Source organism: Hipposideros armiger, unplaced genomic scaffold (genome assembly GCF_001890085.2).
Source record: "Hipposideros armiger isolate ML-2016 unplaced genomic scaffold, ASM189008v1 scaffold_454, whole genome shotgun sequence".
NCBI classification, from domain to species: domain Eukaryota; kingdom Metazoa; phylum Chordata; class Mammalia; order Chiroptera; family Hipposideridae; genus Hipposideros; species Hipposideros armiger.
Genome location: NW_017731804.1, coordinates 1,553,891 through 1,568,777, shown reverse-complemented (window position 1 = coordinate 1,568,777; position 14,887 = coordinate 1,553,891). Strand labels below are relative to the sequence as shown.

Sequence of the window (14,887 nt, the reverse complement as noted above, 5' to 3'; positions counted from 1 at the left end):
TGAGGAGCTGATGGCAGTGTGCACCCGCGGTGGTCACCATGGAAACCTCAGACACAGCCCCAGTCCCACAGCTGTACGTGCAGGCATAGGTCTCGTTAAATAGGATTCTGAATTCAGAGCACGCTTCACAGAAATGGAGCGTTTATGAAACGGAAGCTTCTGACATCAGCTCTGAGCTTTGAGGATATGGGTATGATGCCTCCCGACTTTAGATTCCCTACAAATAAGTGATGCCATCGTCATCAAATGTTAGTTACTGAACCCGTGGATTTCTCCTGTACATGGCAGCTCTTCTCAGTAAGCACTTTCGAGGGCGGCCTGAGCTAACTCGCGGTGCCTTCGTGCACTGAGTGGCATGCAGACCACCTCTCTATCATGTTCGTGATACCGCTGCACACCGTACTCTTGGGGAAGGTAAGAGCATGGGGGTTGCCTGTGGCCCCCAGGAGATGGCTGGTGCAGGAGGATGGAGGAGGGGGCCTGCATGCACAGGAGGTCTCTCTGCCTCTAAGACCACGCTGGCCTTGGAGCAGGTGCCAAGGAGCTTGGCTGGTGGGCCACACTGTATGTGAATGGTCCCCAACAGCCAGACACAGGACGGTCAGTCCCCAGGGGAGGGGTCCTCGAGGCCAAAACACGGTGTCCGCAGGGCTGGTGCGCTGAGAGCACTTTAGCTTTCCCAGCATTCTGAGCTTGGCCACGGCCCATCCTGGGGGCAGGTCACTGATCATTAGCTTGGAGGTGCTATGGGCCATTTTGAAGTTGAATGAAGTTGATAGGTTTTAATGCTTGATGGGTGAGACCTGTAGTGGTTTCCAAAAAGCCTTTACATCTTTGCATTGCTACAGCCCATCTGAGAAGATGGAACTTACATGCTGAAGAGCCAAGTGAGCTGACACAGAAAGGAGAGAAGGAAATTATCAGAACCCATGGTTAGCTTACAAGCTTTAGGTCAGGCTTCTGAGAAAAAGCAGGACCTCTGTGTCAGGATGGACTTGACTTTGAGGAATGAAACCATTGTTTTACTTTTGTTATGTTCTTTGCATCTGATGCTGCGATTAATTATGGTGAACTGTGGAGTGAAATGTGTCTTGTCTTTTTACTGGACAGTTTGAAGGAAGGGCCATGAGGGCTGAGGGGAGCGGAGGGGCACAGAGACCTGTGTGTGCACCCCTGACAGTGTCCTGTCCCCTCAGATAGTGACCAGAGGCTGCGAGACCGTGGAAATGACCCTGCGGAGAAACGGGCTGGGCCAGCTTGGCTTCCACGTGAATTTTGAGGGAATTGTTGCGGACGTGGAGCCTTTTGGCTTTGCCTGGAAGGCTGGCCTACGCCAGGGGAGCCGGCTTGTGGAGATCTGCAAAGTGGCTGTGGCCACGCTCACCCACGAGCAGATGATCGACTTGCTGCGCACGTCTGTGACGGTGAAGGTGGTCATCATCCAGCCCCACGACGACGGCTCGCCCCGCAGGTAAGTTACGGCAGGGCCTGAGGAGGCTCGCCCCACCTCGGCCTCAGTGGGCGCTGCCCTAACCCCTGCCAGGCCCTGGGAAAATGTCATGCTGGGCGTCCGCGACCAACTTTGTTTGGACACCAACCATTAGAACAATTTAAAAAGAGCTTTAACAAGTTCTTAGCAGATAACACATGATAAATTGTAATTTCCTGAGTAGTTAAATGGAACACTGACCCCGTGAAAGCTAAGGTATTAGACACTCAGGAGCCGGCTCACCTGGACCAGTGCGGCTTGCATCTGAGAGGAAGGGTCTTCATCACAGCTCAGCTTTAGCAAGTCAACTCTTCTCTGTGCTAGGACCCCTTTCCCTAGTGAAGTCATTGGTTATTGACGGGATGTTTGAGGGATCAGTGCCTGCATGTCTGAAGGAATGCCGCACTTCACATATACTCTGCGTGGTGACCGCTGCGTTTTTCTTGAACTGTTGGGACATTCTGATAAGCTGTCATGAGAAACATGAAAAGAAGTGGCGAGACTTGGAAAGCCCAGAAACGGGTGGGTGGAGGGCAGAACAAGGGTGGAATAGAGGTGCGCACACATTCCAGTGTTAATAGAAAAGAGAAAAGAGTCGTGCTCGACATCAAGAACACATTAGAACACAGGAGAAAGCGGGCTGAGTAAGAGCAGGCCACGCATCTGGCTGTGGCCGCCTCCGTGCCGCAGACTGGCTGGCAGGAGTATTTGGAACGTGGTCTCTCCATCGCAGAAGGCACACTTGCAGGCCCTTAAGAACTCTGGCTTTGCAAGGTGACTTGTGCCTGGGGCCAAGAGTGAGCTGTGCAATGGGTGACTCAAGCTCTCTGGGCCTCACTTAGTGTCGCTGGGCTGGGGATTATCATAGCACCTGCCCCCTACCGCTCCTATGAAGATCAGATAAGATGGTACATAGAAAGTACTTAGTGCCTTCTCGCGTGATAGACACCCCAGCGTGTTAGTTTGAAAAAAACTTAAGATCCTTATTTGAATGTTTGCACACTCTAAAAGAAAGTCTTCTCATTCAAAATCAGCAAGCTTATTGTGCCTGCTTTCTGAACTTCCTTCTGAGGACATTTTTTCTGCCTTCTCCATCTCCTTTTATCAGCCTCTAAAACCAGCACTGTCCAATAGCACTTTTTTGCATGGATGTGTCCCCTCTCTGTACTGTCCACAACAGTAGCCATGAGCCACACATGACTACTGCACACTGGATATGCGGCCAGTGCGACTGAGGAGATGAATTTGTCATTTTAATTAATTAGTTAAGATTTAATTAGCCGCATGTGGCCAGTGGCTGCTATATTGGATAGCTCAGCTCTGAGCCACGATCTCCTTTCAGAGAGAAAGCACCAGCGGTGGCCCACCTGGCTCTCTGGGTCACATACACAGTGCTGTGACAGTCAGTTTCTACCCGTGACCTCACCGTTTGCTCCCTGCTGGCCTTTCTGCAGCCTTGATTCTGTCTCTGCCCAATAGATTTACAAAATAAAGGGTTAGGAGCTGAAATTCCTCCAGAGAGTAACAGCCACACGTCACGGACACGTCCAGGATGGGGCTTGTTGCCTTGCCAGATTCCGGCAGTTAAATCCGTTTGCTCCCCAAAAAGCCGTGAATCAGAGTGGCCCAAGTACAAGGAAGGCAAAGACAAACACTGTGTCATTGAAAACAAGACTTGGAAATAATACGAGGCAAATCCTTTAGACCTTTGAAGCTACAACATTGTGTAAGCAAAGGTCTTTAAAAATAAATTCTAAGCCAGTTGTGAGAAATATTTTCATATAGTAAGATTTCTTTCCTCCTCTGGTAGCGTTAAAGGTTTGTGAATCTTATGGTGAGAGTCAAGTTTTTGATCTGTCTTAGAGGCTGACTCCTGCCCGAGAATCAGACAAAAGTGGTGCCGTGCGCTCCCTTTGGGAAACATTCCTATCTTTAGCTTTGACCTACCTTTGCTCAGCAAGGCATTTTTAAAGCTTTCAGGAGATCTGGTTAATAGAAATGTTAATGTTGTCATTCTGTTTGGCAATTAAAACATTTGATTTAAAAGAATAGAATGTCCTAAGAAATACTGAATTTTAGGTAAAACAAACAAAAACTACCATTTAAAAGTTTTGGAAGTGATTTTTTTGTACCCAAGGACATGTTAACTGCCTGGTCTGTGCATAATTAATTCTTTCTTTGTGTTCAATATAACTTCTCTTAGTGAAACTATTCAAGATATTTAGAGATTTTGCCTTGTTTCCTAGGCGTCTCATTAATGCCGTTTCCCGAAGATATTGATTTTTCTCTTGATTTATCTGGAATAACGGTTTTCTGTGTTTTAACTTGAGCCAGAAGTGGAATAGCTATTTGCCTGATAGTAACCCTCCAAAATCTGCATGCCTATCATCTGCACTTCTTCAAGCTTTGGTTTTAAGCCTAGCATGCATCATTTAAAATGCTTTCAGTTCATTTCCCCAATGCTCTATGAATTTGAATTTGTAAATGTTTAAGTCCACACATGTGTCTGGGATCCTGTTCTGCCTGTGACTGTCTGGGCGCCTGGTGAGGTGCTGGTTGTTAGGCTGCTTTGCATTACGAGAAGTTACCCTTGCAATCCCAGACCTTTGCTTCAGACTGCTGGGCACGTATGAGACGTCATTTTAAATTTCATCCATGCTCTAAGTGAGTTCAGCCTTCTGCATCATTAGGTTTTTTAAGAAACTAGAGGAAGGCCTTAAAAGGGAAATGGGGAGCATGTGACTCATTGTAAACATTAAAATACAAGCCTTTTAGGTGAAGCATTGCTTAGCACCATCAGTTCAATAGCAGAATATACAGACAGGCCTCAAGCTGAAAGTACGTGTTTGATGCGTGGCATGAAAAATCAGCCCCACCTTCTTTCACAAACTGGCTCTTCGTGCTTACCAGGAAAGGGGCAAAAGAAAACATTTGTTTACATGGACGTGTGTGTGTGTGTGTGTGTGTGTGTGTGTGTGTGTGTGATTTTTTTCTGTTGGCCTTTAATGTAAGCACCATAAGGACTACCACAATGGCCCAGTTAATGAATTGCATGATATTTCAGTCTTCGTAAACATTGTGAATAATAGTGAAAATGCTTCCATTCACTGTCATTTATCAGCTTGATTCCTGTCCTGCAGGGTATCAGTGAGAAACCATCCCCCTCGGAGCCCATCTGCTCCTGTCAGCAGTGGGCAATGCCTGTCATTTCATAGACTCCCCCCTGGTTGTCTGAGGGTCAGGAGGTGTTTGCTTATGACTCAGAAGCTGCCAGATCAAATGAAGTCTTTAGTTGGGAAAGTATTTACGTTGAATCAAAAGCTACCTCACTTTTGAAGTCCTGTCTCCTTCTCAGGCCTCAGGGTGGTGATAATGCATCTGTTCCTCAGCTTGAAAGGCAGGCAGGGCTGTCCTTGCTTTTCCTTGTGGCGCTGCAGAGCATGCCAAGGGGAGGGTCCCCTTTGGGGGTGCTTATTAAGCGATCTCCTGCTGGGACTGGATTGGGAGTGAGTTCACACGGATTGGGAGAGTGGCAAGGAGCAATGTGGGAATAGCTCTGCTCAGAGGTAAACGAAGCATACGGAGGAGGGTGCTTCCCCAGCAGAGAGGCAGAAGGGCCTGGGAACCCACTCGACTGAGCTCTTCCTGGGTCTAAGGGGAAGGGTGTGGCCCCAGCCGCGCCCCTCCCCCCCCCCAGCCTTCAAAGGTGACTTGACATTCTATCAGTGTCACCTTGAGGGAAGCACATCAACTTAAAAGGCCTATATAGAGGAAATAACAACTCATCAGAATTATGCATGAGTTGTTATGCAGTGTGAGTGATTTAGTAAAATATGCCCAATAAAAATGGAAATGAAATTCCTTGCTGGGGTGCATCTGTTTTGTGTGATTTTTTTCATACTTTGTTGACATGACATATTTTTCTACATAATGCAAAACAGTGGAAATTATCTCATGTTGTCATGAATCTAAATTGTGGTTCTCTCGTCATTCTATAAAATTGAAGCTTTATGTTCTTGTCTTTTGTGTTGCTGCCTGTTGCCGGACCATTCAACTCCCTGAAGTACACAGAGGGTGATGTGGAAATAGAAACAGGAAGAACTTGATTTGGTCAGATTAGCAGTGTGTGTGTGTGTGTGTGTGTGTGTGTGTGTGTGTGTGTAGATGGTGAGTTGAAACCTGGACTAAAGTGAGATTTTAGATTTGAGTTCCAATTTATTTTTATGGATAAGAAAAATTAGTTATATTTGACATTATCTTATGAGCCCTGAAAAAAAATACAGAACTTATGGTTCTCAAAGTAACTGAACCACGCTCACTATTCTGAGTTCCTTCAAAATAATGTGTAGATTACTCTTGTCACTTCTTGAAGTAAGAACACTTAACAGAATTAACACAAGGGAGGTGGCCTCACATTTACTCATTCATTCATCCATTCATTCATTCGCTCTTACCAAGTTTGTGCCAGAGATTGGGCTGGCGCTGGGACTGTTAAACTGGGTACTTTCATGAACTTCTTTTTGTCACCTGGCATTCTGAAATACAGTAGTTCCCATTCATGTTTTTGCTATTTAAACATAGTTTTCTCAAACTATAACAATAGCATATTACTTGATAATAAGTATCTCAGCACAGAAAACACCCTCACCCTCTCTAGTTAATAATCTGTATTTTAGGACCACTCTGTTTTGCAGTTTAGAATGTTGTAATGCTCCTGACACTGTGACAGGAATGCAAATGGTGACAGTAACATATGAGCTTTCTGTTAGTTAGACAAATAACTGTCTCACGCCTGACAAGTTATACCATGCCGTGATAATGGGCAGCCAATGGATGTTCTCCCTGATGGAAATATTTCCACGGAAAATCAGGCATCAAAGAGCTATTGAGAACCTTCTATGTTTAACTTTGAAGCATATAATGCAATAAAATGTTATTCCTGGCCTCAAGCTTTGTAAGCAAAAAAAGGAAGGGGTTAGCTTCACGAAGAACTTTCTGAGCCTGTTTTCATCGAATGCTATGCTAGGTACTGGGTCTACTGTGGGTGGAAACAGCCACCCCTGCGTTGGGTGAGCAAGGAGGGGCTGGAAGCTGGTGGACTTCAGCTCCTCACTTTCTGTTGAATACAACACACACCTTTTCAAGCCCTTATGAAGACGGCTTGCTCAGGTGGGTTTATGGTCTGATTCCGTCTATAGTCTAAGTGTCTGTTTCTGTAAATCAGGGAAATTTGTAGAAAAGTGAATTACTATTTCATTTAGCACCTATTTCATGTATGACTGTCCTAACCTTTACGGTAAATTATACCATGTGCTTATCTCCCTGTTGGAAGCTTTTGATTTTTTTATGCAACAAAAAAAGAGTTTGTGATTCAAGTGAATGTGCATCTCAATTTACCCCTGTCACCTTGTTGGATGATTCAAAAAGAGTCTTTAGCTATTAGCAATCTATTAGCATAGCAGAGTTAAAATGATTAAAATATCAGTGATTGCTTCAATCCCTAGGGCTATAAAGGATTCTTTTATAAAGTGCAGAATATAAAAGAAGCACGTAGCTCGTTTGTTTGCCAAGACTTGTGTAGCCCCTAGTGGAACATACAACATGTGTGGGCCACCTTAACTGTTCTTTGACAATTTCTTAAGGGGGGAAGAGCACAGAGCTAGGAGCAGGAACCTGTCCTGGATGAGCGGGGTCACCCTCCCCACCTCTCTGAGCTGCCTTCTGAAAAGCGGGCATGTCCCTTGTACTACCGGAGACAGTTTTGAGAAACCTCAGTGGAGTAGAATGCGGGGGAGACGGTGAAATGCCCTGCCGCTAAGCGGTGGTCCAGAAGTCACGGATCCAGGTTGCACTATGTTGTAAGGTGTTTCCTTAGGTCACAGAGCTTATGGGTCCTCTACAATGCAGCCAAGTAGAGTAAAGCCAGCAGCTTCAGAACACAGTGGATTTAAGTAGTGATCACGTGACTAAGCTGTGGCTGTGTGGCCATTGGTTTACCCAGTCCAGGTCCAGCTAATCTTTTTTTAAAGACTATGCCTTATTCCTTTAACTTTGTCAGTTCTCTAGGTGTTTAGTTTTGACTTACCACTCTTCAAAAGTATTATCGCTGTTTATTATCCCTGAGGACTCTCCCCACTTTTTAGTTCGGAAGCAGCCTAAAGTCGCACTCCACCTTTATGTAAGATGAAAATAACAAAGTAACGGGGTAACGACTATTGTTCTATAGGTGAAGAGACCAAAGGGAATTTTCCAGCTCTAAAATTTTCTGCAGTTCTGATTGTTACAAGAAGTTAAAGTTTACAATTCCAAGGTTCTATAAATATATAGTATATAGAAAGAACTTTTGTGCAAGTGTATGTGCCTTTTGCTGTTTAATATCGGTGTCCTCTATTTTATAGAAGCACCTCTTTCTTGTGAAGCTGTCCCTTCAGGAAGCTTCTGTATTTTACACCATTTAGCCTGGACACACACCCTGTGCTCTTCCTGTTCCACCTGCACGAGGAGAAACGTGGGTCCAAAGCGAGTGTCCCGTTTCTGAGCTCCACGTGGGCAGGTCTGGCTTCTAAGCCCAGGCCCACCCTCTCTCTGTCATGACGACGGTCTGACTGATGTAGAGCTCCTGCAGGGGAGGAAGGCATGGAGAGGCTGCAGCTGGGCTGAGTGGGAACAATGGCGGGCCTGGTGGAGGCCGCGGAGGTGGAAGCGATCCTTCAGACCTGAGCCCACGGCCTCTCTATATCAGCTGCCCGAATGACGGATGGTGAATGGAGGGTTCTTCCAGGAAACTAGAGATGTCCTTGGAAGGCAATGGGCTCTGTGGGTGGATGCCATCTTTCTGGCATCTCTTGCTGGGTGTCTCTGCAGCTAAGGGTGCCTAGGTACAGTGCTTGGCAGGGACTGTGGCTGCCTGTCAGCTGGGGACCAGAGTAGACACCACCCGTGCTGGCCACGCCCAGAAGCTGGAAGGAATAGCAGCTACCAACTGCTAGTGGGAAGCCTGCTTTAGGAGCAGGAAGCGGGCAGAGGGCTGAGGCGTGTGGGTGTAAGTTACTGAGTGTCCCTTGTACAGGAATAAGCCGTTCCAGGAAGGCCACAGTGCTAAGTTCAGAAGGACAAGCAGTATTGTTTTTCAGAATAAAGCTGTAAAACCTAAGATCCCCTGAGGGCTCCGACTGATGGGACTACTGTCATTTTTACAGTTCTCTAGTATTACATTTTTAACCAGCACATTTTCTATGACCTCCTTGGTATACAAAATATTTTTCCTTCCAGGAGATGCCGCTAAGAGAGATTAGACTCAGTAAAGTTTCTGGCTAAACAAGCAGTGTTAAAAGTTGTATTTATTTTTAACCCTGAAGCTGAGTTTTTGTTGATCTCTACCTAGCATGCTAATTAGAAGCGTAAATAGATGACATGTTCATGTGTCACAGAGCAAAGAGGAACTTGATACACGTCCACGTCCATGACCCCGCAGCTTATCTCAGGTCTCTCTGAGTGTCTCCTTCTGGCCAGCAATCTGGAAAACGTGCCAGAACCTAGAGGTGCACTTCACATCCTTTGGCTTGATTCGGGAGGCCGAAAGGAAGCCAGGGGCGTTTATCATGAGAACTGAATTTGTACACTAATGCAGGAAAGCAAAAGACTTAAGTCTTTTCTTCAAAAATGTTCCATTCACACGCAAGATGAGCAGCTCACTTTTTCGGAAGCGACTTTTCATGCTGGTCTTTTTGCATTCACTTAGTTTGGGTTTAGTTGCCCTTTACTTCTTGATGCGAAATATTTGCTGGGTTCCCCTTCAAAGCACAGCGGTTTTGATACCCCCAATGAGCTGTGATCTGTCACCTGCTGTTCTGTGCTGGAACCACAAGGAGCAGAGAGGCGTGTGTGCAAGGTGTGTGCACGTGCGTGTCGGGGGCGTGGCAGCAGTAGGGCCTCTGCAGGCTGGTTTGTAATTCTTATTTTACACCTCTTCCCATTTCCCTAAAAATGGGTTGAATTTTCTGCATGCATCCTTCAAGGAATTTCTCTTACATATGGAGCAGAACTAACGTTGACCAGGTGCGACGGTGTTATAAGTAGTCACATTTATGTGATGTCTAGTCACAGAAATCAAAAAGCAAATATCCATCCAATTTACGAGTAGTTGCTATAAAAGCATCACATCATAAAATTAATTTTGGTATTAAAATAAAGCCATAGTTTTGAGAACAGCTGGTTTTTATTAGGGCAGAAGAATGCTAGTTTTTAGAATTAAAAGGTCATTTACATATGACTTTGTGCAAGAGGCTGGAAATGAAATAACCCCCAATTCTGTCCTCAGCCTAATGTGTTGCAAAAGTTCTTGTCACACTCCCTCAAATATTAGTCATGATTATGCATTTACACGGCATTTTCTCCCAAGATTCAAGCTGAATTACAGCATCTTATTAAAGACTACAATCTCTGACCATAAATTTAACACAGCTCACAACTCAGCCATCTGCCTTCTCTCCTTATTCCTCCTCTGAAACCAAACCCAATAAACTCGAAACCCAAACAAGCACAGGAAATGCAAGTTGCTATTTGGGCCACAAGACTCAAAGTTCACGTTCCTTTCCTTCAAAACGTGACTCCGTGACTTGGAGACCTTGAGCTTTGAGGGGGTCCCATGAAAAACTCCCGAACCTGCTCTGTTCAGGCAGCTGCGGCCTCTGACCCACCGGAGCCCTGGGGTCACCTGCACACCCGGTGACTCGCTTACAGCATCAGTTCAGGTGGAAGACAAGAGAAGGCTTTCTTGATGTTTGATATTTACTGTAATATCCCATGTTTATGATTTCTAACTGGGTTGTTGGCCATATGGATCAATCAATAGTGGTATCAATAGAAAAACCTGCAGAAATGATTATGTCCGTGAGTAAAAATTACAGAGCCTTGGCACTTCATAAAATAATAATAATAATAATTATAATAATGCAATTCAATGTAAATCTAGACTTCCTATGTTTGCCCAATAATTTAACACATTCAGTAAATCCAGAGTAATTTAAATTTGACTGATAAGAGAGATGAATTTTGCTTTGGGGGAGGAGCGTTAAAAGATACGAAGTAAAGTTTACTAATACACAGATAATCACTACCTCGTTCTCTGTAAACACACACACACACACACACACACACACACACACACACACACGTGTCTCTTTAGCTTGGTTTGTACTGCCCATCCCCCTTCTGTTCTCCAGGGGTAGCACCAGCGTCCTTTTGGCCTCCTAAGCCCAAAAGCAGGATGTTGTTTTTTTATTTCTACCCCTCTCTTCATCCCAGGCCCCCAGTACTGTTGATCTGACAAGCGAGGAATCACTGTCATATGGTACTGCTGTTACGAAAGACCCAGCTGTTCTGCGCCCCAGCCCTCTGCGTGGGGCCTGCCCCCCACACACACCCCTTTTCACCCACCCCAGAAACCAGGGATCTCTGATTTTACACAGGAGTCTGAATCCCACAATCATGTATCTTGATAGAGACTTTTCATTCATTATACTGGGCACTCTGTGGACCTTTTAATCTGATTTTACGTATCTTTTAGTTCTGAAAAATGTCTTGCATTATTTCTTAATAAATTTCTCCCCACTTTTTTCTCTCTTGTCTTCCGGTACCTCTTAGGTGGATGGTAGACCCAGTAAACGCATGAGACATCTGACAGCAATAATCTGTCAGTTAACCAGAGCCACAAACAATCCTACTCCATCACAACTAGATCGGGTCACCGTAAACCAGGGAAAAACTGCCACATTCATGCACTTGTGTGCCCCGTGTCCCAAAGGCAGGCTGAGTGACCCTGAAATCCAGCCCTTCCCCTGCTCCTGGGCCCATGCCCCCCAGGGCACCCCTGGACAGCTCATACCTTTTTAAAAACGGTGCACCGTGGTTTGCTCGCTTTGGCACTCTTTAGCAGAGTCCACAAATCTTGTGGAGAAGTGGGGTTTGAGCCGACCAAGCTTTGGGCCCAACTGGGAGATGTGATTGCCAGGAGGGCACATGGAGGGCCAGACAGGTGGGGGAGGACAAGATGTGCAGGGAACTATGGGAGGGCGGATTATTGAGAAAGGAGTTCCGCTACAGCAGACTGTCCAGTAGCAATATTTAATTTGATTTTTCTGGCAGCCTTATTAAAAACGTTTTCAAAAAGGGGAAATTCTTTTTAATCATTTTTTTGTTTAACTTAATGTCTCCAAAATATTATCATTTCAGCATCCAATAAATGTTAAAAATTATTAGTGAGCTAGTTCACGTTACTTTTTTGCTTTAGGTCTCCAAAATACAATGTATTTTGCACTTAACAGTAGATCAGTTTACATGTTAAATTTTCATCCAAATTACTTGCTGTGTTTAGATTTCCTAAAACTTACAGTTGCAAAAGTAGGTTCCCAAACCCAAGTTATTTCAATCATATTTAAATAGAGGAATCGAATATCAGTTTTTAGATTTAAGTTATAATTAAACCGCTGCATCCTTTAATGACAGTGCCCATTCAGTTCCTCAGGAGCCCCACGTGGCAGGCAGGTGGCTGCTGTGTTGGCAGAGCATCTGTGAGGGACGCATGAGAAGTGCCCTGGGCGTCAGTGTCAGGCAGAGGCCCACCAGGTCGCCTTAGAGCCCGTCACAGATACTGGCATTTCCAGGAAGAGAAACCTTGCAGGATTTGTAAAGAGGGGGCAACAGACAGAAACCAGTTAGAACCTGCCAACGCCCCCAACATTTCCAAAGCTCAGGTGAAAGTCGATTTTACAGGGCTTTGGACATGGCCAGGTCCTCTGGTCACTGAGTCGACTGGCTTCCTGTGTGCTGCAGTTAACCAAAGGCTTCAGGGCAAAGGGACACTTTCGTCATTTTTAATAAGTTCTTTTTTACAACTTTGTTGAGTATAATGAATATACACTTAACGGCACGTGTGTAACAAATACAGTTGAGTTTTGTCACTTGTGTGAAACAGTCCCCACCAACAAGATAACAGACATTGCCTTTATCCCTAAAAGTAACTAACGGAAGTTTGGGGTGTCTCATTTCTAGGGTCCTTAGGCAGGACTGTGGTGACCAGGAGGCCAGTCTGGCTCTGTGAGGTCACTTTGAGCAAGGCATTTACCCTCTCTGGGCTTTCCGCCCCGACTCCTGTGGACAGGAGCCGTTATCCCAGCAGCGTATTTAAATCACTGAACAACCTGCAGGGCCTCCGTTGTGACAGGTGGGACTCCTTATGGTTCCTTCTTGGGGGGCTGGTGGCAGCAGCCCCTTGCTCTCTGTTTTCCAGCATTTGAATAACCTGCAGCCACATCAGCAGGTCCCCCACGTCTGCACCTTCATGACTGATGCCCAGCAGCCAGGCTAAAGACACGAAGAGCCTTTTTAATTCCTCAATTCAGTGGCTGGTGGCAGGAGAGGAACTGATCAGTCTCGTGGCATTTTACTACAGGTGACAGGCTCCTTAGATGGATGGCCCTGCCTCACGGTCTGTGAGCCCTGGTGGACGAACGTGGCCACCAGCACGCGGTGCCCATGGCTTAGCGCCTCCTCTCACCGGCTCTTCTCCCTCCACAGGGGCTGTTCGGAGCTCTGCCGGATCCCCATGGTGGAGTACAAACTGGACAGCGAAGGCACCCCCTGCGAGTACAAAACCCCCTTCCGGAGGGACACCACGTGGCACCGGGTGCCCACCCCAGCCCTGCAGCCCCTGTCCAGGGCCTCCCCCGTGCCCAGCACGCCTGACCGGCTGCAGTGCCAGCAGCTGCTCCAGCAGGCTCAGGCCGCCATCCCTCGCAGCACCTCCTTCGACCGCAAGCTGCCCGACGGCACCAGGTAACGCTGGATGGCCCGTGTCAAACGGGCTAGGACGTCAGACGGTGGGGGGGGGGCTTTCATCTGGCCTCATTGCTTCTGAGGTAACGTGTTCTGAACAAGTTGGCAGGCAGGGTTGGGGCAGGCTGCAAACACAGGGGCTCGGGCCTGTGCTGTGTGCTGCTTGTGGGCCCTGGCACAGACCCCGCCCACCAGGGCCACAGCTTTCCCTCCCCTGTCAGCCTCCGTCAGTTCCCTCTCTAGGGCATCTTGGGAAAGACACCCAAGAAACTAGTGCACGAGCCTCTCAATGAATGTGAAGAGCTCTGTGCTCTGTAAGTAAAACAAACCTGCAAAGTCACTGATCAAATCGCATCGTCCTAAGGTTGATGGTATTTTCAGAGGCCCACAGATTATTAGCACTTCCTGGATTTTCCCTCTCGTTGTAAGCAAAGTAAATTCAGTTTAAAGTTAGTTTTTCAGCGAAAGAATGCACTTCTTTTAGTTACAGCCAGTAGCATTAGAAGATGTCCAGCTTTTGTGGATGCACAATTCATTCTAAGTGAACAAAACGGTACCCTCATTTTGTTGTTGTTGTCAATTCCCACTGCCTTCCTCTCAGCTTGCACTGAGTTATGGGCCGTGGGGACACTGAGTTTCCTCAGGACGGCTTGTCGGGCCCCACTCCAGGAGAGTGTTGTAAGCACAGGTGCCGAGCCAGGCTGCTTGCTTGATGGAGTGTCACCCTGGGCCTGTCACTCGTCCTCTCCCAGCCTCCTGCCTCCTCCTGTGAAAAGTAAACTTTAATAAGAGAGACCTCTCCAGGGCCTTACGAGGACCAAATCAGTCAGCGGCACAGAACCGTCCTTGGCACACAGTGAGCCTGTATAGGTATTAATAATAATTAGTTGAAAAGTAAAAACATTTGGTCTTCCTCTGCTTTCTCCCATTATTCCTTCCAGAGTCTGTGAGGGATGATGTTACTTTAACCGGACATTAAATCAGCTTGGCCCTGGGTCTCCTTACTCCAAGGTCTGCTGAGTTTATCACCCCTCGCCCCGCTCCCAATATATAAACAAATGCACAAAGGTAGCCCAGATGAAAAGGGCGACATCTGGAAAGGAAGGGGTCTGCAGAACCTCCCTTAATAAAGTAGGTTTTAGCAAATTATAGGGAAAAGCAGACGGGTTCTAGTAGCAAATTAAAAGCCAGCAACCACACATCTCCCTCAAGTGAGCTCTCATGAGTATTACTCATCTGTGTGTGTCTGAAATAAACAGGATTGCGTTCAATTAGATGTGGGAAAATAAATGCTTTTGCCAAATTTAGCCTTTCTCTCTGCATGCATAGGTTTTAAATATAGAACCACAACGTGCCTCACGTTAAGTTTCATAGATAAGTATTCTATTGTCGGAAAAGTCATGATGCATTTTTGCAACAAAAAACAGAAAAAATACATCATGAGTTTTCCAACAACCCATTAGTAGCGATGTTTTCATAAGTCTTGGGGGTCAATTGCTGTTTCTCCCTATGTCACTGAGTCACGATCTGCGTTGAGTCTGTGATGCGAAGGCTGATTGATTC

At 46.2% G+C, this 14,887-nt stretch overlaps 1 protein-coding gene across 1 annotated transcript in view; it reads left to right on the top strand.

Annotated features, from left to right (window-relative positions):
- SIPA1L2 (signal induced proliferation associated 1 like 2) overlaps nt 1-14,887 on the top strand; it is a 94,586-nt gene that overhangs the window by 37,676 nt on the left and 42,023 nt on the right. The window contains exons 8-9 of the mRNA XM_019665836.1: nt 1,197-1,471; nt 13,067-13,324. Coding sequence (XP_019521381.1) covers nt 1,197-1,471; nt 13,067-13,324 — 533 coding nt within the window. The remainder of the gene's footprint in view (nt 1-1,196; nt 1,472-13,066; nt 13,325-14,887) is intronic.